General features: G+C 40.5%; 1 protein-coding gene across 7 annotated transcripts in view; it reads left to right on the top strand.

The window, feature by feature from the left end:
* LDB2 (LIM domain binding 2) overlaps window positions 1-27,936 on the top strand; it is a 382,619-nt gene that overhangs the window by 273,680 nt on the left and 81,003 nt on the right. For all 7 annotated transcript variants that reach the window (XM_049630351.1, XM_049630349.1, XM_049630350.1 and 4 more), the window contains exon 3: window positions 23,622-23,794. In XM_049630351.1, the coding sequence (XP_049486308.1) occupies window positions 23,622-23,794 (173 nt within the window). The remainder of the gene's footprint in view (window positions 1-23,621; window positions 23,795-27,936) is intronic.

The raw sequence follows: 27,936 nt of genomic DNA, 5'->3' as shown, positions 1-27,936 counted from the left end.
TCTACCAAGCTGGAAGGGAATAGAAGCACACTGCCCCAGTAGTATGGACCATACCAATAACCACCACATATATTTCTAGTAACCTCAATAATGAGTTACTTTCCAGAAGTTTCAAGTGCATAAAGTAGCGAGTGGAAAGTAGAATTATGGTGTGGTAGGCAGGACACTGAAGGGAATGATTCTTTAGTCACTGGCAACCCGATGTGACTCATGCACTGTGTTTCACTGCCAAAGAGTCCTGGCTATGAATACACAGCCATCAGGGAAGAAGTTGACGAATGGATGCTTTTCCATAGAGCAGCAGCGGCCTTTAATATGGCTACGACGCCGCTGTCTCTGTTCAGCCTCTCACAGTTCTTAGAGAATCCTGTCTATAGTCCAGGCCTCCCTTTACTCCCACCCAAAGGGGTTTGTTTGCCGCAGCATTTCCATCCAGATGTTGACATCCCTTCTGAGGGGAGGGCCGGAGAAGTTTTCTCCCGATGCTCATGTGGGTTATATACGAGGCTAGCCATCATGGCTGCCCTGCCTTGCTGGCACATCCTGAGGGAAGCCAGTTGCCGTATTGCGAGCTGCACTATGGAATGGATATTTCTGGTTCGAGACACCAGGTACCTAAATCTGAGAGTCACTCGAAGACATTACATAAGCTCTCTTGTCTAAAACTCACAACAGTCATTTGAGGTAGGGGTTCTTGTCACTCAATTTAATAGATGACAAAATAAGATATGGTAAGGATGAGCAAACTTGCTAGTCAATAAAATATTTGTGATGGTTTGCAATAAAATGAAGCTTTGAAAAAAAGAAAATGAAGGTTTGGCCAGAGAACTGACCACCGGGAAAAGGTACAAGCTATACTTACCTGGCTTTTCTGAGAACCTGGTGAGGTTTCAGGTGTATGGGATTAGAGGGCAGAATGAGTAGGGTTGGGGAATAAGGTCTTATCAAAGTTGTCAACATATGCTGCTCACTCACGACCAATTTCTGACTGTTAGGCTTTCTGATGACATATCTCCCAGGGCAGGTGCACTGAGAGCGAGTACGACGACGTCCGGCATTGTTCTATGTCAAACAGTGAAAGAATACGATGCGGCAAATGAAAGCCAGGCGTTAGATTGGTAATGAGGGTCAGAGCTTAGCCGCTCTAGGGAGTCCAGGAACCGATGTGTATTCTGACTGGAATGCAGTGGTTTGGAATAGTGGACGGAAAGAGTAGGATACTAGATGGTCCCACTGCTTTGTGACTTTGGACAAGCCACTGATCTTGAAGCCTCCCCTCCCTCATTTGTACAAACGGGTCCATAGCGGTCCTTACCTCATAAGGTTGTGCTGTCGATGAACCAAGATAAGACACGAAAGCTTGGTTCAAATATGCACTGTTCTGCCCACTACCTAGGGGCCTTTGAGCATTTCAGTGCCCTGTCCTGTATCAACCCATAGTGGAATGATGGTATTGGGCAAGATGGTCTTCAGAGACCCTTCTTTTGAACTGTTTCGTGCTTCCAGGACTCAGCAGAAGAGAATCAGGGATGCATGTAGTCATTGTGGGAAGCAGGAGTGACCTGTCTTCCTAAGAAGCTTCAAGGCATCCTTTACAATAAAGGATGCTATCACAGGTGAAAGGGCATGCTCAGGTCAAGAAGTGCTTCCCATTGCTAAGAAGCCACAGAAACTAGGATGCTTCAGGGCTGTGGTTAAGCCTCTGTGAGTTTTCAGGGTAGCTCAAACTGCCTCTTACATGAAAACCATCCCTTCTGTTCAGAAGACTGTACTGCACAAAGACTTTATTGCCTTTGGGTTTTTTTCCCACTTGAGAAGCTAATATATTCATGGACGAGAACTTAGTAGGCATCTGAAATCCTGGTCTCTAGGTCTACCTCATTTATCCACCAAATATATATCCAGTCTGCTCTGTCCCTGGCATGACAGGGCTACAGCAATGAGATGGAGACTTGTAGTCTTACCTTCAGAGAGCTTACAATCTCATGGGGATCAAGTACGCGGTTCAATCCAGTGTGAGATACGTGCTGTCGCCGGAGAGCAGAGAGAACAGCAGAAACACTGCTAAGAGACACTGGCTCCAAATTTCCTGTAGGTGGTTCGTAAAGGATAAATTAACCAGTAATGGCATTCCAAGCAGGTAGAACCTCATGAACTGAGAGGCAGGAGTAAAGTAGAGCTGTGGGGTTCAGAGAAGTTCCACGTAGCTAGAACCAAGAGTGCATGTCTGTCTGTGATGGGGGGGGGGTGGGAGGCAGGGACCCAGAGAGAAGCAGGAGAGGATGAGGAGAGACAGAGAGGCAGGGGAAGTGGCAAGCAGTTAGGTGGACGAGGTAAGCAGGGACCGACCAGGGCAACAAAGATCCTTACGACTCCTATTCAAGAGGCTGGATTTCATCTTGAAAGCAATGAGGGCACCACTGAAAGATTTCAGAGGCTACTGACCTTGGCTGGATGCAGTTGGCAGGTGGTTAGACTAGATGATCTTGAAGGTCCCTAGATATTCAACACCTCCCAAACAGATACTATTGTATTCTCTTTGAAATGTTCTCCAGAGAAAGAAATTATTTCATATGTTTTTTAATCACCAGTTGGATTTTTGTAACTTTCATTCACAGAATGCATCTATCTAGCAAAACTTTCTAGCAAGACTTAGAAGACACCCTACTGGGTGTAGCAGGGATTCCACGGTGCACAAAGTTAAAGAAAACTGCAAGAGACTCATAGCTGTCCTGCACAATCAAAAGAGATGGCAAAAGATAGATGATTGATCGATGGATGGATGGATTGATTTTGGAGTCAGGTTATTTTAGGTGTGTGCCCCTCATCTGGCTGAGCCTCAGTTTCGTTACCTATAAAATTGGGATGACAATAATATCTATCTGTAAAGTCATTGAGAGTATTGGAAGAGACGGTACAAGCAAAACACTTAATCTAACGCCTGGTGCATGATAAGAACTTAAATGTAGTTAGCTGTTCGCTTCATTCTCAGTAATAATGGTGGGGATGTTAGTAATCGTATTGGTACCTTCATGAAGCTGAGAACGGTAGAGAGTTTGTTGTAACAGCAATGAGAGGCTGTTACTACTATGATATTACCAGTTGCAATGAAATCTCTTCTATTTGGACACCTAAAATTCAAAATCATGGCTATTTGGTTTAGTTATGAAATTCTTTTCTCCATGGGACCAAAACCAGATCGCTTCGTGAATGACTAACAGAAAGTCTGGCAATAGCAGAGGAGTTGGAGGTGTGAAACTCTTTCAAAATGTCTACGTATACATTTCAAGTACTTTAAGCCATTTCCTAGGCACGTATGCCATATGGTCATTATAAATGTAGCCATATTGGTTTATTCAAGTTCTCCAAGTAGCACTTAAATTGGTAGCACTTGATAGTCATGGATTACAAAGAGCATGTGTCAAAGCAATAAAATGGCATTTCTTTGCAGAGCATTTTGTCCCTTCTGGTTATTTTGCATAACCTTTTTGTCCCCCTCACTTTCCTCCGGTTACTCTCAATGAGTGTCATTTCGCTAAATTCATAGCAGTCGTCATTCATTTGTTTATTCAACAAATAGTTACTGAGTGCCTACCGTACTCCTGTGCCAGGATGCAAGCTGGGTGCTGGGAGATTGAGGAATGAACAAAAGACAACGGCCCTCTCTCTTGCAACTTACATCCTGGTCAGAGCTTTGGCTTGGGAAGGGAGCAGTAATAGCCTTTTGGCGTTGTTTAGAAGTATCTAGAGGTACTTCTGGCTTATAAAAAATAAACATAGTAAAACGAGACTCTGATACAGCAATAAGGTCATCGGGATGAGGCTATTATCAAGGATCCCAGACCTTAGGACAAAGCTTTTTCATGACATTGTTTTTGTAAGGTTTTGATTGAGTCTCTAGAGTTACACAAATGACTCTTTCTGCACATAGGGATTTGCATGGTTTCCCCATTAACGCGTGCTTTCACCCCACACCAGATCCATAAAATTCCCTCTTAGTTCCTCAGTCATTTGATACGAACATTAACAGAGAAAACTAAGTCATACTGGGCTATTACCAAAAATAAAAAAGTCATAGAAATTTAAAGCTGAGAAATATTTAAATCCAGATCTACTCCTGCCTTGCTGCAACTGGTTAATAACTTGTGTATGCAGAGTAAAGATGGACTCTAAAGCTTTCGTTCAAAACTGCCGGATGTTAGCCGATAGCTATTGCTGGTTTTGATATTTTATCTTTAATCCCCAAGGCCTCCTGAAGACTCAGGGGCTTTGGTGCAGAGGGGAAATTATACAAAAGCTATTGCTGTAACTGGAAGCACGGCCTCATCTCAGTGATGTGTGATTTGTACCCTTCCTGGCTTTCTTTCTGGACACACACATCTATTTCATGTATGTCATTCAACCGAAACTTCTTGAATGCCTCCTGTGTGCCAGACATTTATAGTTTTTGTTTTTGTCTTTATTTGTTCCCATGGAAATATCTAATTCCATCTGTGGTTTCTCTGAGTCTAAATAAGCCTTCACCATTGGTTCTCCAACTGGTACTGGCCCATTCATCTAGAAAATCAAAGTAGCCTTCCCTATCAAAATGCTAGTTTCACTGTTCCACGATTATTTCCTGGCTGTATGACCAAAAGAAAAGACTCATGGTAGGAAAAGGCGGGGGCTCATTATATAGATTTATTATCCACCTGCCTAGCAGTCATCATCTGTCTTAACTTCGAAGTACCTCCATTTGTATTCTTGAAATATGGTTCTTAATCTGGGAAAAATCCCCACTATATTAATTTTGAAAACACCTTCCTAAATTTACATAATTTATTTGGAAGTGAAATTGTTAGGAGAGCTGAAATCTTTCTATGGTCATTTGAGGTGGAGATGATTTTTATCTTCTTTTCAACACACATCTTCTGACATCTAGCAGGACTCATCCATCCATTTATCCAGCCAATCATCCCGTTATAATGCTCTTTGCCAAGCCTTGTTCTACACACTGGGACCAAGAGTGGGACTCAGAGTTCTTGCTTTCAAGCAGCTCACGTTACAAGATACATTTGGGGTTGCAGAAGGGGGTCCACTAAAGATTTTGGATATCTGAACCTGGACACTGGACAGTGGCTTTTGTCACTGAGTCATTGGTCATGACATCAGAGACCCAGTCCTCTCTCTTGAGTCTAGAACATTATGGAGGTACCCCGGCCTGGAATTTTGTCTCCGTATTGGTGTAATCACTCTGAAATGCAACATGACACTGTACACATAGTAGGTGAGTGAAAAACATTTGGGAAATTGAATTGAGTTGGAATTTGTTTGCTACCTTCCAACTGTTTGTGTGATTTGAGAGTACACTAAATGACACAGTTTTTGAACCAACTGGGATCTGATCTGAACCAACTGGGAACTAAGACAAAAGAAATGGCACATATAATACACACCATCCATAATTCTGCCACAAACAGTTATTTGTGAACATGGCTTATATCTATAGCTATACATAGCTTTCCTAATATTAAATCCAAAAACTTGTAGACCCCCATACCTAGTCATCAGTGTCACTTTCTCATTGTTCAGGACAGAGTCTGCCCTGGGGAAGGTGAACAGAACACACATACCCTGTAGGGCCTGTCTACAAGAAAAGGAAGAGGAAAGGGCTGGATTACACATGCCCATTTTCTCCTTTTGAACTTGAAACACTAAGATTTTCGCTTCCCTGCTTCCCCCAGGTGGAATGAATGAAAAGGCAGAGAGAGATGGGGAGTGTCACCTCATGGAGATTCATTCATAACAAAGAACCCTAAGAGTCTGAAAAAAACTTTCTCTGGCACCCAGTTCTCTGTTGATTTGGAACCTACTTCTTACCTATTCCCTGTTTGTGTTCTTCGTGTTTTATTTTAGCCTGTTCTAAGTGGCCTAAATCTCTTAATTTTTACATTTCAGAAATTACTGCCTTCTCATCTGATTTCTCTTACCTACACCTTCCACCTATAGGCTCATCCCTTTTCCTGGATCCTATCTACCTAATCAGCCCTGTCTTCTGACTGTTGGAGACCCAATGTGATGAATGAACACATTAAGTATATGGCTATTGTGGCAAGCACTGTTTTGGACATTGAAGTTGTAAGGATGATTGAGATAGATATTCTCCCTTCCCTCGTGGAACTTTTGGACAATCAGGACCTGGAGAGATGTAGCAGACGATCACATCCCATCCCTGAACATTCCGCAGGAAGAGACAGCGGTACATCTGACACAGAGAAGGTCTTCCCCGCATTGGCTGTAGATATTAAAATGTGCATTTAAAATCCTTTCAATGGTATTTAACGTGCTGATAAGATGGTTATTCATAATATTTTTATCTACTATTTTGATGTTTCTTTCTTCTTAAATTTCTCTACTATTAACTTCCCTGGGAGAAGGAGGGAAAAAAAAAAAAAAGAAGAATATCTTCCCAAAGTTTTATGCAGCCAGAAAAAAAAAAAAAAATCAAAGCTATCCACCAGCAGCTTGCAAAAACAAGAGGGAGTTTTGGGGGTTATAAAACATATGCTTGACAACTGATATTATCCACTAGTGAGATATCGTTCGTATCTCCACAGCCTGAAATTGCACGAATGATCACCCTGGTTATCAATTCATACATGCTCACAATGGCCTGGTGGCTCTGGGAATTACCTTCTTGGATTACTGCAAATCCCTCGTCTCCAACAAATTCATCATGCAAAGTCCCCACTATAATGAACCTTGGGTAAAGCTCAGCACTCAATTGTATTTTCACATGTTAAGTGAAGTGTGGGTAGTCTCAGAAATAGAACAGTTTGGGGATGTTAGAAAAGAGACTTCACCTTTCAGATCTGTTTCCCACAATTATCTTGCCATGTGGGCTCACCGCAGTCGGGGTTGTTTGAAATGGAAATATCTGCCCTCTCCGTACAAGTGCCCTTAGGGGAGGCTCCCACTCGGTGGTACCCGTTCCCTTGGTCAAGGTCTGTGCCCTGGAGTAATCAGCAGGGTAAACTATGCAGACTTTCTGGCAGCATGGAGGTGGCCAGCATGTTACCTAATAGTAACAGTAAGTGGGAGTTTTTGCTGTTGTTTTGTTTTCTGAGAACCGCATCCATTCTCTTGACAACCCATCATGGAGGAATCCGTGATAACTGGAGGCTATGAGAGACCACACCCAGTACTTGATGCCATGGTCATTTTAATCCCTGTTGAACAGGGCGAACTGTAACATACCAAACACAACTTCATGTCACATTCACTCAGCTCTATGGATGTGTACACGTGTGCATCTACATGTATACAGATACGAACATTTACGCGCACATATATGCGCATACCATATGCACACATACATATACGCTGGGTGCTCGAGCAAGTCTTATGGATACAACTGTAAAATGTGGCACATGTGGCATCTGTTCTTATGGAACCTACATACTAAGAGAACAAAGAGACAATTCAAATCAGGTAGAGTGTCTCTGAATGTGGTCTGGGGATAGCTGGAATCTAAAGCACCTGGGACACTTGGTACAAATTCCAGACCATGGCCCGATCCCAGTCCTATTGACGAAGATGCTTTTGAGAGGAAGACCTGGGGATCTTTAGCCCAAGATGCTCCCCAGGTAGAGTTTGTTTGAGAGCCACTGGCATGTGATAAACCTGTAACAGAGAAGCGTAGGTTGTCAATGGAATTTGCAGGAGATATACCTAGCCAGTATGGCCTGTGGAAATCAGAGAGGGGGCCCTGGAGGAAATAGTCCCCAAGTTGGGAGCTGAAGAAAAGAAGTATCCAGAAAGACATAAAGGAAGGAAGAAGACTCAGAAAGAATGCCCAGCAGAGGAATGCCAGAGAGACTATGGACAGATTTTTCAAAACATACGACGCTTAGTCACTAAGGGATTCCAGTAAATAGAGACCAGTGTGCTGCTTCCTCCATTTGTAATGTTTCCAATGTAATAGAAGACCAGGTTTTCCTTGGCATCCTGGTAAGCTACATACATTTGTTTCATGTCCTCTTCTTGCGCTTGCTTCTTTCCAATAGTGACAACACCATCGAAACCTCAACTGTTGTTTGGGCAGTTTGCAGAATCCAGACCTCAGATCTGGAAGCTTCTGTGTGGTGCTCTTAGGCACTGAATCTCTGACCTCATTCCAAGCACTATGGCTACCACCAGTGAAATGGATGATGTCACATCTCCTATACAGAACCAAGAATATCCTGAGAGAGTGAAATTTCAAACACCTCCAAACTGATGGTCCATTTCTCCACTGGATTTCTACCCGCTTCTTAATTTTATGTTTGTTCAGGATCCAGCTTACTGAGGTCAATTAAAGTCAGGAGGCGATGTCGGCTTGATTTAGTAAAATTGGATTCTTTGTCTGCCTTGGGTTTATCTCCTTGGGCTGAGTTGTCATTTGAATTTTATGTTTTTGTCCTTATTTCTTCCGACCATTTTTTTTGTTCTCAGAAAGGGTTTTCAGTGCTAGGCTCGCTCTATCTGTTTGCAAGGAAGGTGTTTGTTTCTATAAAGTGCCTGTCCCGTCTGATCTCCATCATCTTTATGGTCTTGCATTCTGTTACTGCGGCTCATGTCTGGCTGTGGTTTGTTATGTTTTGACAGGAGTTTGTTATAAAGCTGGGGATCACGTCTCCGGCTTTGCCTTTCAAACTTTCTTCTTTACGGTAGCCATAAACCCATGCTGCTAAAATGTTCCCTCTGAGGAGGGGGTGAATTTCTGACAACAAAAGCCTTGGGGGTAAGGAAAAGAGAAGGGGGGAGGGGATGGAAGGAGGGTGAGATGGAGGGGGAAAATTTTTGAAGACATGTTCTAGTAGCAAGGGACATACTAGAAGTCATTCAAATGCAAACAAAAAGAACACGTACAAACTCCAAAGGTTTGAGAAAATAATGAGAGAAAGGCAGGAGAAATGCACCTAGGTTAACCTGCCCTGCTGTTTTAAGTCTTTAGAATCTTGGACAAGTCAGGAACTGTGGATGAGTCCATGAAATTAGTCCTGGGTTTGCAAGAAAGGGAGAAAGCATGATGTGGGGACCATGTGCTGACATCTGTAAATCTTCTAACAAGCATCGTGCAAATTCCTTTTGGAAAACGCTTAGAATTCCCTTTTTTTTATGTGTAGATGGCGGGATGTAGACAAGATTTATATGATCCTTGATGTTGTGTCTGTATTTTAACCTTTCTTCTCCTCTTCCGTGAGCAGTTATTGAATACTTGCTGTATGCAAAGGCCCTAACTGTGCCTCCCTAGCTGGTAAGATCTGTTGAACACGGCTGTGCCCTGGGAGCTTGGCTAGACACTCAATGTACTTTTTCTATGTCAGTGAATCATCAAGGTCATCTAGAAACAAAATCATACCCACGGAACTAGCATGTGACCAGCCAGCTAGGTACATGCTACATGTATATTTATATGGGGCTGTAGGTGGGAGGTTGCAGATAAAAAGGACGAGTGGATTCATTTTTGTCAACTGTCCTCAACCATGGCTCCCTGTAGCAACAGAAGTGGGATTTCGGTCCCATTTGTCTGATTCCAGAGCCCGTGTTTTTTGCACAGTGCCAGGCTGATTTCTCTCTGGCCACCTCGTGAGTAAGAGAGTGGAAGAGAGCAGAGCCAGCTGACTTTACAGGAAAGCCTGGGGACCTTTCACTTGAGCAGGCAGCGAGGTCTGTCTCCCTGATTTCCTAGCCCTGGGAAATGTCCTAGCCCTAGTCAGGAAGACGAGGCCACCAGAAAGTCTGGTCCCTCCACCAAACTTTCTGGTGGCATCGTCTTCCTGATTCCCAAGTTTCACTCCCCCACGGGAGCCTGGCCAAGCATTTACGTGGTTCCCGCTTCCTAAGACTGACCACCGTCTTCCCTCAGCGCCTCCCACACACGGGGTTGGTTCTTCTGCACGTCTGTGTGGGAACATGCCTACCCTTCTTTCCTTCCGTCCATTCTCGCTTTCCGTCTCCCAACCTTTCTTCCTCTCTTTCTAGACTTTTTTTCACTGTATGTTGAGCACAGACACACACACAATACTCAGGTATTCTCCATGCTATTTAATTCTCTTGGCAAGCTGGTAATAATAATAATAATAATGAGGATAATATAATAAAGTGACGGCTCTCAGTGGCGTACATAGTCCAGCCAGTCAATAAATATTTGCTAAGTGCCTACTATGTGGTCCACATTGCTTTCCGTGCTGAGAATGTAGCCAGATGCAAACAGGTACAATTCTTCCCTTCTTTGAGCTTATATTCTTGCGAAGGAGGAGGTAACATAACAAAATAACCTTGTATGAGTAGTGATGAACATTATGAAGAAAAATTAATTAGGGTAGGGGGGATAGAGTCAGGCTGGAAACGAGAGTATTTTGTAAATGTTTCTATGTGCTCTGTATGACACCCCTGGGAGGCTGGCACTGTTCTTGTCCCCCCTTTGACAGATGAGAGACCTGAGAACAGAGTCATTAAGTAACTTGCCCAAAGTCACACAGCTGCTTTGGGGTAGAGCTGGGATTCAAGTCCAGGCAGGGGGGCTCTAGTTCCACACTCTGACCCTGCCCCCCTCTCCAGGGAGGAGATCAGGACTGGTGAGGCCTGGGAGGAGCAGGGCCAGAAGGGTCCCTGGACTTTTTTTTTTTTTTTTTTTATCAGTTCTTAATAGTGACAGAGGAGGAAGGTGGGAGCCAGCGAGAAGCCAGAGCCCTGCACACGGAGATGCGGGAGCCCTGCTTCAGGCGCACGTGATCATCGCGTAAGGAGAGAATTACCTCTCCTCCCAAAGGCAATGGCGTGCAGACAGAGGCCAGGAGTGTCATTTCATACTGGGGAATGGGACCACAGTCCCCTCACTGGAGAGGAACAGGCCAGTTTCAGGGAAGGGACTGTCACGGAGCGGTGGCTTGTGATGGGAGTTCTTCATGCTGTTTGGCCCCCGAGGAACGTTACAGGTGGGTGCGAGCCCTGGTAAGTACGCTGGTACCAAGGCTCAGACAAACCGGACCCATTGCGGAACCCACAGAATGCCCAGAGGCTTCCTCCTCTGGCCTGAATCCTCCAGTCTTTCTGAAAGTCTGCAGGCAGCGTGTGAGACTCCAACAGCTGGCGCCCATGCGGTTCTATCAAACTTGGGTGGGTGCATTTTGGCCCGTACGTCCTGCTGTCAGAAAGACTCTGCAACATTTAATTCACTGTCAGAATGGTTGTTCCTTTTCTCGTAGACACAATCTAAGGGTCAGAGGCACAGCCCCCAGTGGACTTGTGTGGAATGCGAAGCTGACCCTCCTTGACTACTTCTCGTTTCCAAGGATTTTTACTTCCCTGTAAAGTGCCCCTGGAATGCTGACTTGGCGTGCAAATGGAGGATTTCTTTCTTTCTCTCTTTCTTTCTTTCGTTTTTGTTCTTTTCTCTCTCTCTCTTTCTTTCTTTCTTTTTCTTTTCTTTCTTCCTCTGTCTCTTTTTTCTTTCTTCCTCTCTCTCTTTCTGTTTCTGTTTCTTTCTCTCTCTTTTTTCTTTTGTTTTCTTTTTCTTTTTTAATTCTTTTTTTTTTTAACATTTATTTATTTTTGAGAGAGAGAGAGAAAGTGCAAGAAGGAGAGGGTCAGAAAGAGGGAGACAGAGGACCTGAAGCAGTCTCCATGCAGTGAGTGCAGACCCCGACACGGGGCTCGAACTCACAAACCATGAGATCATGACCTGACCAGAAAACAAGAGTTGGCTGCTTCACTGACCGAGCCACCCAGGTGCCCCTGTTGTGTTTTCTTTTTAAAGAAGCATCTTTTTTTTTTCTTTTATGAACTTCAAATGTGCATGAATTGTACAAAAATAAAATAAGAGAGAAGCCCATTGTAACTAAGGAGTCTCCTCACATGGGACGTTTTTCTTACCTGCAAAATTCAAAATTACCCTTAATCCCCAAAATGAATCTTTCAAAATGATTAGTCTCTAATCCTTAATTATCACGACTAGAGCATTCAGACGTGAAAATTCCAGATACGGGCCCCTAAAAACTTATTTTCTCCCTGTGATTTTGATTCTCTGCCCGAAACCCTGGAAGTGGCTGTGCCTCTGTCAGAAACCTGCATGTGCGCATAACCAGCTTGAGCTTGGCCGACTGTCTCCATAGACATGCCAAGTCCGCGTTCATCCTGTGCCAAATATCTCTTAAGTAGCTGTTTACATCATGAATGTGCCGTGGTCCTGAAATGATCAGGGAATGTTCCCTGCCTTCGGGGAACTACAGTCGCTGAAGGAAAGACAATAAAATGGCGATTACAGTGCAGTAAGGTAAGTCTCACGGACTGTGCGGAGACGAGTGTTCAGGGGGTAATGACTTTGACTCATGCTTAGCGGAGTGGGATTCCGTACTCAGCTCTTTACACGTGCAGTGATGTTAATACCTGTAGCTGCTCGCCGAATTAGTGAGTATTCTATTCCTGTTTGACCAAGGAAGACACTGGGGTGTCAAAAGCATACATAAGTCATCTGTCCGCGTCCACCAAATGACTAAATGGCCCAGCCGGTATGTGCATCCGGAAGTTTCACTGCAGCACCCAAGTTTGTAATCTTGCTCAACCAGAGGTTGTGGTGCTGTAGATAGGTATAAGGATGCTTCACACCTGGGATGAAGCAAAAGAGGAGGATCTAGGACCCTGAGGCAGAGGATGCTTCTGGGGCAAAACTTGGGAGGAGCTCGGCAAGGAAACACTAGAAATGGATGGGACTGCAGTGGAGTCCATAGAAAGGTGGGCGGAAACAGCCCCTTTGTTATTTTAATTCTACAAACCTTTCCTTTGACTTCAAAATCCACTTTAAAAGGTCAAATTTTATTAGCTTCTATTTTAGTGACCACTTAGCACCTTAGAGGGAATGTCTTGTATAATATCCAGCCTGGAGGGAAGGCCCCTTACCCAAGTCTGCACCTCTCTGCGGGGAGGAAATCGTCTCTTGGCATTCATTGCTGAAGGTTGCCAAGCCCTGCTTTCTATTAAGTTTGGAATCACACACATTTGTCTGTTTCTCTGGCAACATTTCTCTAACCCCATTGAATTGTGCTGATATTAAAGCATAAAATTGAATGACTTGTGGTGTCCCCATGGGTTTGAGTTTGAGATGGCCCAATAAATCATATTGAAATAATTTCGTAAGAATTCTTGAAGTTTGGCACCTTTGAAAAAACAAGGAATGTCATTTTCTCACTTCTTTTCCTGGGGCCTTTTTCTCCCTTGAGCCAAGTGAATGGGTTTGGTGTGAAAAATTAAAAAAAAAAAAATCCTGCAAATCATCTGAAAACATTAAATGTGGATGATTCATTCACAGCAATAACCACCTGAGCTGGAGTAACTACTTAATTTCATCATCTACATGTAGAGAAGGCTTTGAGGACTAGACGACTGCCACCGTCCCTCTGTAAGGGACACACTTTGTGATCTGAATGGCAAAAAAAATGTACACCTTGACAATATTCAGTGCTGGTGAAGTTGTGAGTGAAACACGTACTCCTACTATCAGGACTAGTAAGGAGTAAATTTGTCACAGCACTGGGAAGGGTGATTACTGGTAACTAGTTAAATTTAAATAGATATATATTTTTTCCTCTTTCAGTTTCCTTTTTCCTCTTTGATAACAAAGGGAGGGGTGAAGTCACTCGCCTTGATGGATACAAGGGTCCATCAAGGGTCATGGAAACATTAGAACTATAGTAATTGTATTAGTTAACCCTAGCTGCTTAGACAAACATATCTTGAAATTTCAGTGGCTTAACGCAATAGAAAAGCCTTTTTTGCTCCAAAGTTCAAGTGGGTTTTCCCAATAGGTGGCAGCTGGTCCTTAGCAATTCAGGGATCCATACTCCTCCCATCTCCTGGCTCTTCCATCCACGAGGGTCCATGGAATCGTTGCCAGGTCTTCAGGATTTGGTCATCAGAGGTAGGGAACAGTGTGCCAGTTACACAGAAGGATTTTACTTGCCATGTCTGGAAGTTGAATTTCTCTTCTGGATGTCTACTTGGTGGAAAAAAATGAAAACAATGGAAATGCCCAGTGGACACTGGTGACAGCTCCATGATGTGGCAGCACCCAGCTGGCAAGGTGAAATATATTTTTGAGCTAGAAAGTGAGGTCTGGCTCTACGCTTACAAAAAGAAATCAGATCTAGTAAACAGTGATTTATTAAAAATTAATAAAAATCAAATTTAGGTATAAAAATAAACCAATCCTGGTTGATTAAAAACAACAAGCATTCTACTTTATCCCACATTGGCTCCAGGTAGCTAATGCAGTTTTGCTTCTCTAGCTGTTACGTTCTTCTGCAGTAAAATGATGGTGTGGAATATAATCATGGATAACATAATTACATTTATTAAATAATTATTAGTATTTTGTATTGTGTTTTTTCCACATATGTTAAGCACTATTCATAATCACTCGTCGGGAGCTAATCAGTATTGCCATAATTTGAGTTCATTCCTACTCAAATCAGAGAAACGTGCTAAACATAGTCTTGGTTTTAATGGCATTTTGGAAGCATGGAACTATCTAAGGGTACATTTTTAAATCTCCAGAAGCCCTTGGGGTACCTGGGTGGCTCAGTCGGTTAAGCATCCAACTTTAGCTCAGGTCATGATCTTGCAGTTCATGAGTTCAAGCCCTGCATCAGGCTCTGTGCTGACGGCTCAGAGGCTGCAGCCTGCTTCGGATTCTGTGTCTTCCTCTCTCTCTCTCTGCGCCTCCCCTGCTTGTGCTCTGTCTCTGTCTCTCTCTCTCAAAAATAAATTTAAAAAACATTTTAAAAAATAAAAATAAAATCTCCAGAAGTCCATTAGAATTAGAAAATGCTACTGGGAATCACTGAACTAAACTTGAGATCTTTTCTGGCTCTAACATTCTAATCTAGTACGTAGGATAGTGCGTTATATAAGGCACCACTTGCCTGGATATTTGTTAAAGGAATCAGTGAATTGTAAGTTGAATTTATGCAAACATTTGTACAAAAATGTGTGTGTGTGTGTGTGTGTGTGTGTGTGTGTGTGCACGAGACAGCAAGGTTTATCCTGAGTAAAAACATTATTCAATATTTGAAAATATCTTAATAGATAGCTTTCTAAGGTAAATTAGACAACCAATTCAATAGTAACCAAGAAGTCATTTGATCAAATTAAACATCCATCAGTATAAAAAAGAAGAAAATCATTAAAACAAAAATTAGAAGAATAATTTGATTTTCTTCCCATTATAAGTAACGTGATCTGATTTCAGATCAACATACAGCACTTCCCCTAATCCTAGAGGCACTCCCTGAAAAATTCAGGGGGAAAAAAGAAAGAAAGCCTATTACTTCCCTCATTATTTAATACATTTTCCTAGAAGTTCTCTTCTAAACATTGCAATAAGATGAGGAAGTAATTCTATAAATATATTGGAAAGAAAGAAAGGAACCAAACTATCAATATTTGGGAATGATCAATTTCTTCACCTAGAAAACTCAAAACAAATCTTCCAAAAACCTATTAAAATTGATAAGAGCATTCAATTAGGTGTCTTGTGTTCCAAATAGAAATATAATGAAAGAACTATATTAACCATCAACATAACTAAAATATTTAATAACTCTCTTAACAAGAAATCTTAGCTATTTATATATTAAGAAACTACAGAAAAACAACAGAATCATTTTGTGATAGCAGTACGGATTTGTACAAATGGATAAACATTTCATGTTCCTGTATGGGAAGACTGGTTATTTTAGAGATGTCAATCTTTCTTAGTAAATCAAATTTAATTTAAATTAACCTCCTTCCAACTTTGGGTGGGAGGAGAAAGGAAGCTTTCAAAATTATCATAAGGCCCATCTTGAAGAAGAGAACATAGTTATGAAAGTGTTGAAATAAAAATAATGCAGAGGGCAGAAACAAATCTATGAGATGTAAACTGCATGATAAACTTTGGATAAGTAATAGAATAAGGTATTGTCACAGGAAGTTAGTGAGACAAATCTATGTAATAGAATAGTTCATCCAGACAAGACCCTCTAAGGTATAAATATATAATGTCTGGTCTAGGCAGCAGCCCAAATCATGGGAAATGCACCGTGCTCCCTAACACATGCTGTTCCCTTGGCCCCCTATGCCTAATTGATATCAATTCATCCTGCAGCTTAGGTCTTTCTCTAACACCTTAATGACCCTGCACCAGGTCCCTAAGGCATCAGTAACTAGAGCATGGCCTTATTCTGTGAGTCAGTAAAGGATTTTGAATTCATACCCAAAGGATATTGGCTCATGGTAGGAAGTCCAGCCATGGCTGTGGACCATTCTGCACTATGTTATTGTCAGTACCTTGGATAAAGGGGTAAAAGAATTTTGCCCACAATGAAAGGCACACATCTGAGAGAAATACCCTGTGATATAGCTAACAGAATCAGAAACCAGTATTACCTGAATATGCCAGAGTGTTTGTTGAATTAAATGAGATGAAATGAGACAGACTTACATGTGAGTTTCTACAACTTGAAACCCATAAATCCATTCGTGGATCGCATCAACTCATTCAGCAGATATGTGATAGATCCTAATTGTGTGTCAAGTATGGGATAAACAGTGCAGAACAAGAGAGAGCCATGACACACATCTCACTTGTCCTTAATTAGTGAATTAATAGCTTTAAGAATTGCTTGATCAGAAGCTCCCTAAGAGCAAGATGGGATCTACTGTGGTCATCATTGTCTCTCCAGCAACTAACGCAAGGTGGTGTGGGTAAAGCCTTAGTCAAGTTATTAACTGTTTCGTGAGTAGAAAATGGAAGAAAAAATGCCTATTAGATTTCTGGGAGGATCAAATATTTTTTGCGGAGTTTTGGGATTTTGTTGGCAGATGAATAACGCATGTAAGAAGAATAGAGTATGTTCATCAGATCTTATCCTTGGCTAAAATTTTCCAGTGAGGTCTCTTTGCACTAAGAATACATTGCAAGCCATTTGCCATGGTCTAGATAGCCCCACATAATCTGGTCCCGCCTCTTTTTTTCTGAGCTCATCTCATTCTCCTCGACTGTGCACCTGCCAAGCTGCCTTCTTTCCGATACTGTGGTACACCAAGCTCATTGAACCCAAACTCATTCCTGTCCTGGGGCTTTTGCCCTTGCCGGTGCCGGGGCCTGGACCTCTTCATTCCCAGATCTTATGGCCCTGTGCAATCAGGAATCAGCTCCGTTATCATCTTCTCACTGCCGCCTTCTAGGCCATCCAGTCTAAACCAGCTTGCCCTCCCTCTCCACCAAGTTCATCTACCTCTCCACTTTTCTGCTGTTTATGTCCAGCACCGAGAACAATGTCTGGCCTGTAATTGGTACTTCATAAGCATATATTAAATGAATGAATCTTTGGAATAGTAAGAGAGGTGATCAGAAAGAAGATATTGAAATCAAATTGGTGTGATTGAGAAAAGAAGTAAAAGGTGTTGGAATTAAAAGATATGCTAATAAAAGATTCCAAATGCCAATTTATGAAAGTAAAGTTCGTTTGACCTGCTTTCCTTTCAAGACGAAGGAATTTGCTTTGAACCTCTATCACCCCCCTTTAATTTTAAGCATATGTTATGTCCTTTGTTTTGGCTATTTATGTTATTTACCATAGACGAAATCACCAGTATTGTTTATTTCGCTAAGAAGAGCATCTCCATTTACATGTTAGAATAATGCATTCGCTTATTTCTGAATACTGATAAGTTTAAGTTGAATGAATCTTTGTGTTTATTATTTATCTCAGTAGTAGAATTTTGATGTGGATTTCTGAGGTACTACAGCCTTAGAACAACTGTATAAAACTACCCAGATTCAGACAACCAATGTGTCCTTATCATTCTACCAAAAAAAGGGTTTTTTTTAAACCGTAGTAATTGATGATTTTATTATAATTAATTTTGCCTAATTGAAAACACAAATATGTGGTTATATGGTTTTCTCTTTCCAGCCAGGAGAAAAATCATTAGTTAAGTAATTGCCAAGTGTTAAGTGGTACCAATACTAATATATCCTTTTATTCCACATTTTAATTAGGGTTCTCAACCCTTTTCATTTTTTTTGAAGTGAATTGTCTTTGAAAGTTAGAAAATATAGGCATTTAGAATAGTAAATCATCACCCCAAAGCAAAAAGTCATAACATTAGACAGTATTTTCTCAGAGGACTTGGAGAACTTCAGAGCACGTAAGAGCTGCACGTTAGAACTGCAGTTGGGCAAGAGTATTTACACCTAATAAGCTATTAGAGAACTAGAGATTCTCAAGATGGGGAGTAATTGCTACGTTGAATCACCCAGAAGTGTTTAGGTATGTCTGTTTTACCACAACCTCGCCAGGTTTATGTTTTTGTCGTTATTACCTTATTTTGTATTTTGATTGCCAGTTCGAACATTTTCCCATACAATTATTTTCTACTCAGAATTTCTTTCATGTGAACTACTTACACACATGCTTGAGTTTTAAAAAGTATTTCCTTATGATTAACAGAGACGGAATGCTCAAAACAACAGATGCACGGTAGTTTATAGCTTCTCAGTGATTAAGAGTTCCCAGTGTGTACCATTTGGTTTCTAAATGGGGAAAAAATCGCTAATATCTACAGGTGTAGATATCGTCCTATAAGTAACACCTACAAGAAAAGATGGGAGCTAGATAATGCTCCACAACACCGTCAGCCTCCCAACTCCAATGGCAAGAACTTCTGGAGAGTGGGAGTCAATGGTTGGGAACAAAACAGAATGACAACAAAAACCTCCCAAGGAACTGGAATTCAGAGCTCAGCATCTAAATTACCTAGGAGTGTATTTTTAGGTATTTCTAAATGTTTACCTACAATGTAGAGTGTTATTTAGACATTATACACATTTCAGGCTCCTGAATAATTTAATCTGTCATTTTCTTGTCTTTCATAAGTACATAGATAAATAATACATACTGTATTCCATCTCCCTGTATTTCACCCACAGAAAATCTCCCTGTGCTATCATGTTCACTTCCCCTTCCCAGCTTCTGGAACTTTGACCTAAATGTATAAGAACAATGGAATTTCTTTTAGAATCTACTATAGTCTTACTATCTATTCAAGAATATTTGAAAGATGCAGTCCTTTTCATGGGAGCACGATGTAGATTTAGGTGTATCATTATTGAAATGGTTTTTAATTCCAAGGATTAAAATATAAATGTAAAGTGTAAGTGAAGCCTATGAACATGACAGTATAGAACTTAAACAGATTCAGAACTGGTGTACCTGAGGAGTTAGGAGACCACCAAATTTGACTCTGAAATGTTCACTGATTTCAAGCAATTTATATGAGGGTGTGCAGTGTGGTTGCACGATTTACTAAATTAAAAGGACATTTTCATCTTTTCAGCGCTTCAGATATAATAAAATTGTACATTGAAATCAGGATTCAGAAGAAATTGGCAGAGAGTTCAAAATCACAAGTCCATTTTTTTAATCTATTATCACATTGTATTATAAATACTTACATATTTGTTAACTTTCTTGCTACAACTGAGTTTGAAGGACAAGGACAAAAATCTCTTTTTGTGTGTCCAGCTCCTACCAAGGAACCTTACACCTACTATGGGCTCAGTGAATGTTTATAAAAGAAGTCTATGAATGAGTTATAGAGTGATTTCCTTAAGCACAAGTGGTTTTTTTTCTGGTTATTTGTCCCATTCACTGCACATTATCTATATATTGCTTGTCGTGTGTGTGTGTGTATGTGTGTGTGTGTGCGCGTGTGATATTTTGTAGTGTACTCTCTTGTACAACAAAAACTCTTTAACAAAGATAGCCTCTGTGGAACAATGGCACCCAAAGATGTCCGGTTCTAATCCCTGGTACCTGAGAATATGTCGCTTTGTGATGGTAGATTATCCTGGATTATTTGGGTGGGTCCAATGCAATCACAAGGTCCTCAAAAGCAGAAGGGGGAGGCAGACAAGGAAGACTCAAACCACTATTGCTGGCTTGGATGATGTAGGAAGGGGACGTAGCCAAGGAAAGCAGGTAGCCTCTACATGTGGGAAAAAGCAAGAACGGATTCTTTCCTAGAGCCTCTAGGAAGAAACACAACTCTACTGACACCCTGATTTTAGCCCAGCAAGACCCAGGTCAGAATATCAGGAACGATGAGATAATCCATAGAGAGAGTTTACACCACTGAGTGTACAGTGATTTGTTATGCAGCAACAGAAAAACGAACACGGTCTCTGACACAGCTTGTGTATCCTCATCGGCTACTAACACAAGATGTCGCACAAAAAGACTCCGCTCCCTCTCGTAGTGAATTTTTCTCATTCACTTCCTTTCTATTTTCACATTAGTGTTCATTACCCTATCCATGCTAGAGTAGGACAGCATTTATGAGGATTCCTCTGTTTATAAATGACAAAAAGCAAACACAAACTGACATCAGCAGAAGAAGCAGGGTGCAGATCTCACAGAAGCGGGACCTCCCAGGGACGGGGCTGGCTTTCAGTCCTAACTATAATGAGGTCCCGGGTCAGTCTACAAAGACTCTCTGTCTCTCTAATCTGCTTTCCTCTCCATGCAAGCTTCTGTTTTTCTATAATTCACATTTTTAGGAGCAAGACTGCCCTCTCTACCTTTCAGAGAAGGATTCTGATTTGCTCGTCATTGTAGCCTAGGAAGTTAGTTGAAAGGGTGTTAAGATTATCCACTGTTACGTGAAACATTTATTGGCTAAAAGGACAACCGTTTATTTTATTTACTCATGATTCTGCGATCTGGGCAAAGCATATGGAGGACAGCTCCTGTCCGCTCTATGTGACACCGGCTCGAGGCAGCTAATTGGAGCTCTAGGATTCACTCCCAGGATAGCCTCCCTCATGCAGGTCGGTGCTGGCTGTTTGCTGGGAGCTCGGCTGGGGGAGTCGGCTCTTCCTGTGACTGTTCCAAATGGTTGGGCTTCTCAAAGTATGGCTGTCTTAGAGTAAACTTTGTACATAGCCACTGACTTCCCACCCACACACAAAGTGGCAGCTTCTAAGCCTTGGTGAGATTTCGCCCCAAACTGAAACAAGGTTATTTGTGCCACAGTCTGCTGACTAAAGTGGATCACAGAATCCAGGCCAGAGGTAAGGAGAGGAGACTGCATCCACAAAGATGTAAACGTCGTTGTCGTGGTTCATCGGGGCCACCTGTAGAAGTCTACCACAGTGGATGATAGAGCTGTGTGAGCGATGGTCCAAACAAGACCATGGGGGAAATTGTAGGGGCCGTCCCACAAAGAAAGGAGACCGGACACAAACCTCAGGTGTCCTTAACAGTCAGTTCCGAGAGGGCCAGAAAATGTTAAATAAAGCAAAGCTCCTTTCCCTCTAAGTATATTTACTATATAGTTCGTACGTATTCTGGAATTGGAGAGGTAATTAAAATTTAGGTTTAAAGTTAAGTAGTCACAAACTTTTTCCCTGCTCAATTTTTTTTTCTGTGAATGAAAATGATGATAATACATCACAGAGATTACTGCAAAGGAATTAAATGGTGCAGGATCCATAATGAATAAACTATAATGTGGCTACTCCAGTGGTGTTTATTTGGAGTAACCTTTTTAGTGTGACAATTCCTTTGATATTGTCGTGAAATATTTTCACTCTGCATCTACATTTTTATGGTTTGTATTTATTCTCCACAGTACCGATCCCAAAATGTCAAATTACTAGAGCTGTTTTATGGAGATTCGTTTTAGGTTGGAATATTTGAAATGCATTAACTTAATTTTATCTGTTTAGCAAAGTACAATAAGGCTTTTTGCATTAACGGAGTTTTCTTTATGGTATCAGCTGTGCATATGTTTAAAGACATGATGGACTGAAATCACTCTTGTTTGAATTTTATATTTAGCAAATGAACATGCGCTGTTAGGGATTAAGCAGTATTTGGAAAATGTATGTGTAAGGATTATTTAGAACGGAATTGCCAAAAATCCTGGAATATTTAGCACACACTTGTTGATTGATTTTACTGCAATAAATATGAAGCAATAACAACTATATAAATTATTCAGAGACTAGTCATCCACAGCAGGATTCTTTAGAGATTACTTCAGAGCACAGTTTGGCAGGATATTCTTTTTACAGTTTTTTTTTTCTTTCCAAATCCATGTACAAAAGAGATATAGATACATATGGAATGGATTCATATTGATTCTTTGAAAATGAAATTAAACATTTTAAAACATTCAAGTGAAGATTGCATGATCTTTCATACTGAAGCTCTCTTTGGTAATTTATTTACCTTAAATATTATTTTTGTCTTTCAGAAGGCATTACACAGTGAATGTAAGAGATTTATTAAAAACCTTGGATCGCTTGAGAGTGCTTTAGTACTTTGCCTTAAAATCTGCACATAGGCAAAATTCCTGATATTATGAGTTGGGATTTTCAGCATAAGAGGATTTAAAATCTCTGCTAAAGCAAGGGCTTGTTAGGTGTTTCTAGGCTTCATATATCAGAGAGTCCCAGCTACTTACCAATCGTTCAAACTAAAATGGGGCAGGACAGGCAGGACACATACAATCAAAGAGACCAATTTAGACCAAGTAGAAGGTATCAGGTTCTCTTAAAATTGGTCTTTTGTTCTAGAAAGAAATCTTATCCAGCTCCAGAAGCAGATAGAATAATCAGTATTTACATAGGTATGGACCTCTTCGTATATTCTGATCCTGATCGCATTTTAAAGATTTCCATTCATTAAAGCATTTGGAGACAAGGTATTGGAAAGAGCAAATGTTTGCAGATTTGGAGTTAGAGACCCCAATTATCTACTTATAAGTCATGTGACTCTGATACAGTCCTAATAACCTTTTTGGTTTTTGCATAATAATCCTTTTGAGTTCCAGTTCCTTACTGTCTTGAGGTTGTTCTTAAGATCCAATGAAATAACACCCCAAAATACTTTGCACACTAAAAAGCATTACATTATTAAAATTTACATTATTATGAATCAAATATGATTAGATGACTGCTCTATAAACAGCTCATTGAAAATTCCAAGTCAGTTGAATGTGGGTTTTTTTGTTGTTTTTTTTCACTTGGGGTACCTGGGTGGCTCAGTCAGTGAAGACTCCAACTCCTGATTTCAGCTCAGGTTATGATCTCACAGTTTGTGGGTTCGGGCCCCGCATTGGGCTCCGTGCTAGCAGCACAGATCCTTCTTGGGATTCTCTTTCTGTCTCTCTCCCTCTCTCAAAAATAAATAATAAAATAAACTTAAAAAAAAAGAAAATATGTCCACTTAGAGGATACTTATGAGATCCAAAGGAGTCAATGATTCTGTTCCCCTTATTTTTAAAGTATCAACCCTTACATGATCAACTTTCAGTGGACACAAAATCTGAAGAGATGAACGTACAAATATTCCCTGAATAGTTGGAGATGTTGTTTTACTAACTGTAACCCAGAAGGGTCATGGCTGTTTATAAACGAAAGACATTTGTCTCCTGGTATGATTGGTTTCCTGAAATGATTCGTAGCTGTTGGAGGTCTGGCAACGATGTGGGGTGCGTGGGACCTTTGGATATTTGTGTTAATGGTTTATTTCTCTGTGTTTCTCTCCCAGCTATCGGCAGGACCCTTATCCCTCGTTACTTTAGCACTGTGTTTGAAGGAGGGGTGACTGACCTGTATTACATCCTCAAACACTCGAAAGAGTCATACCACAACTCATCCATCACAGTGGACTGCGACCAGTGTGCTATGGTCACCCAGCATGGGAAGCCCATGTTTACCAAGGTACAGGACACCCTCAGCAACATGGCTTGTTTCTCTGTGGGTGTATTGAAGGATAATGATTGTGGTTTTCTTCTGGAACTTTGAGCTGATTTCTCACATCTCAGACGCTTTCAGCACTATGAGATCATCTCTTTTGTTTGTGGCACGGCTAGACTCTTGGTGAACACTCTTCTAAGATATGTGCAGGTGGTAGAGAGCACCTGAAAGTCAAATATGACAGAGCCTCGGAACTAAGAGGGAGAGAGCATTGGCTGTCTGTCGAACCCAAGTTGCTAAATTAGAATTTTGACTGTAATACAAAGAATTTTCTACAGCTAAAATAACATTTCCCCATTGCTGTGTGGTCAGTATTTGTGTTTTGTTTCTGAAATGACACACTTTTTAAAGCTAAATTCAAATGTTAACGAACAGGGAAAAAGTCAACTGACTACAACTGAACTAGTTGTAATCTCTAGGGAACATAAAAACATAAATGAAACTAGGGAATTCAGAGTTTAAAGGTTGTTTCCCCAAATTCTAGGAAGTGCTGGTTGGTCAGTGAGCAAGTGAGCACAGTAGAGCCAAAGGCTGGTTGTGAGAGAATAGGAACACAGGGGAAGGGTTGTGGAGGGAGGAGCAAGTGACACATTCTTTGAGGCAGAATTCAAGGACCTTGAAGGATGTAAAATGAAAGAGAAGAGATAGAGAATCAACCTGGCTTCTATATGTTCTACACCTATGACCCCTTCCTATCCACAGACAGTTGACAGATGGAACGTCCCCCTGGGCAAAGACCTTTCTGGAACACTACAGACAATCCCTTTATGTCTTCTCCCAAGTAGAAACATTCCTCAGAACAAATATTTAGCTAGAGATTCTGACAAACCGAAATTTGTTTTAATGCACACTAGCCCATTGCATTTTCACAAAGACTCAATTTGAACTAATTTGTAATATTAATGATAGCACCTATCTCTTTTAGTTGAAAACACACACGATGATCCTCTCTTTATAGTTCAGAAGTTGAATTATCAGGGTTAATTGCAAAAAGCCCAAATTACCAAACTGAAGATGTGTTTGTTACCTGTGCTCAATTTTGCTGAAAGAATAGAAATAAAATGTTTATCATGTAAAGTATCCATTTATCTTGTTGGTACAGTTTAATCTTTCTGGTGCTCACATGATGTTAAAACACACACACACACACACACACACACACACACACACACGGGCAAAGAAAATAGTTCTAAAATGCCAAGCAAATCATCAAATGTCATCGATCTTATGGTATCTTGATTTTGTCAATAGACATTTTTAAATGCAGGATAAGAGTTGGGTTTTTCTCTTTCTTCCTTTTTAACGGCTGAGCAGAAAGGAAGGTTGCTGATCAGGGACAAAGTACATTCCCGCTGTATTCTGGGAAGAGAGTTTTGATATGTGGAAAGGAATGATCACCTGGGTGATGGTTTAATCTGCCCATGCCTCACTTCATTTTGGAGATGTAAAATATTTCCATAATCTTGTATGTTAGATGGGTAATACAACCTATTTCGAATGTTACAAAGTCAAAGCCCCACAGAGAAAAGCTTTCTCTGCTAGCTCATTATGGTTTTATTTGTTCGTTTGTTTTGTTTTTGTCTAGACTTAGCATTATATTCAGGTAATCAAGAAAAACACACCAATTTCTTATGCTTTAAGGGAAAAAAGAAATCCATGAGAATTAAATAAAACAGCTATAATGAAGAAGCTACTTCCAAAGCCTACAGCCATGGAAAGTAAAAATGCATTTTGTGGTAGCCCTTTCATAACACATAAAATAGTTTATGGAAGTAAAATAATATAATATTTTATAATAATTTTATTATAATAAATAACTTTAAAATAAAACATACAACATTTTATATGCATGTAAAATATATAATAAAAGGCAGCCCTATCATTCATATTTTTCCAATGTCTTTCTTTTCAGGCCAAAGCTATCTCATAAATGAGCAGAGTCAGTTGCTCTGAGGTTAAAGTGCCATACAGTCAGGACTGGTTTTAAATTTGAAAAAAATCCCATTCTTTTGATGAATCAATAATAAAGTGCTCTTTTTTTTTTTCATTCAAATCAAGAAGCTAAAGTTTTCTTCTGTTGATTCTTGACTCTTCCTCATCTGCGGATGCGCCCCTCTCAGCTGGCCGAGTGGTTTGTTCAGGCATCCGAGGTGGTCACCAGGAAGACGGTGGGAGCATCCTCTTGAACTCAGTTCTTTCGGCCCCAAGCTTCAGTTATTTAGATCACCACTCCCTCTCCTCCATGGCAATACGTTCCCAACTCTTGTAATGAATGTTTCCATACCATGATGAAAAATACCACTTTCTGGGAAATGTAGCTTAGCTATGTGGACTTAGTCCAGATGCTAATTATGCACATTTATTTTTAGAAAATTCTAAAGCATTCCTTTTTTTTTTTTTTTTTGCTCCTTGGTGATCATTATACTACCCAAGGAATCCTTCCAGTTTTTCTTTTGTTCTTATGTTAATTAAAAATAAGCCATCTTCATGTAATAAAATATGACTATTTAGTATGAAACAGTGAGCTAATGACCTTTCAGTACCACAAAGAAAAATATAGCCTGGAAGCCGATGCTCTATTTTTAAAGGGGAGGCTGCTGTACATGGAAGTATTTAGCACATTAAGTACAGGCAGTATCACATCGTTCTAATTTAGACTATCAATATACTCTAATTCCCCCAATAGCATTTGACCCAGTGGTTCCGAGTTGCTTTTATGAAAATTTGGTCAACTGGTGAATCAAAAATCAGCTGCAGTCCTAATCAACAGTAATATTTAATATTACCCAGGAGTATAGTGTGCATTTTGCAATTTCCTGATCCTAGGAACATTATAGATTATGGATAAATATGTAATTAGAGTTTTAAGACACACATTAGGAAGCCTTTCTTTTCTGTATTCAATTTTGAATCAAATTGAAAACAAGGCTCAATAATCTGAAGGGCAATCACCAAGGTTTTCAGAATCAAAGGCCCTTGAATTATATTTGAGGGTGTGGATGCCGGCAGATGCCTAGAGGAGCCCTCTTTGGGGTACACATCTGGTTACTTTTAGATTTTACAAACTGAAATAATAATCACAGCCAGGACTGAACACCCTTATCACTCTGTAAATACAGCTTTATGCTTTCTCTGGTCTCAATTATTTATTATGCAATTATTTATTACTATAGAAAAGTACCATGGAAATGCCCCAGCCACTTTTCCTAGATGAACACTCATTCATGTCTTTGACATCATTCTTATCTTAGCCTGTCTATAACATCATCCTCCAGGATTTATACGTTTCTACTCCTAGCCCAACTCCAATCAAGTTATTATAATATCAACGATCATATTGCCCTAATATATGTATATATATGCATTTCAATATGCATTTACAGATAGAGTATCTCTACATAAAATACAATGAGCTTTGTGCGCTTGTTAATTTGAAAGCAGTATTTCATGCATAAAGACTGAGCAAATTAAGTAAACACTTCTACCTGAAAAGCACATTTTCTTTTCGTAACAGCTCTATGAAAATCACTGTATTGTGCAATGGCATGGTCAACATCGCTTCGCAATTAGCCAAAGAAAGAAAAGGGTTAAAAAGCTACCGGTTAGTTTGAGAAATGTTCTTTTTTAGTTCTCTTGTTCCTGGCCTAGTCTCAAGCTAGCACGTGATCCGCTGAATGCCTGCCAGCCTCTTTCTTGTTGATCCTCCGGAGACCATCTGTGCTGGGGGCATTGATTAGAGCGTGTCTGCTGGGATTACATCTTTTCTGTTGCCATGCCAACTAATCAGCTGATTTTGGTTACCACAGAAACAAAATGTCAGAGCTCACAGTACGGTAACATGAATTCAGCACAACAGAAAATGTTTTCTTAATTGGGGACCCTTTTGATTTTGGATTCCAAGTGAAAGGCAGCTTTAAAAAAAAAAAAAGGCCAACTTTAGATAAAAGCTACGTTAATTGTATTGATTAAGAGCAATGCACAGAATTTTTCTGGAAAGAGAAAATATTAATTCCCCTTTAAAAGCTATGTCTGTTTTTTACCATTTGCAAACAAGGAATGTATATATATATATATATATATATATATATATATATATATATATATAT

The sequence above is a fragment of the Panthera uncia genome, chromosome B1 (assembly GCF_023721935.1).
Source record: "Panthera uncia isolate 11264 chromosome B1, Puncia_PCG_1.0, whole genome shotgun sequence".
Lineage (NCBI taxonomy): Eukaryota > Metazoa > Chordata > Mammalia > Carnivora > Felidae > Panthera > Panthera uncia.
Note: the sequence above shows the minus strand (reverse complement) of the source record. Positions and strands in the feature narration are given on the sequence as shown.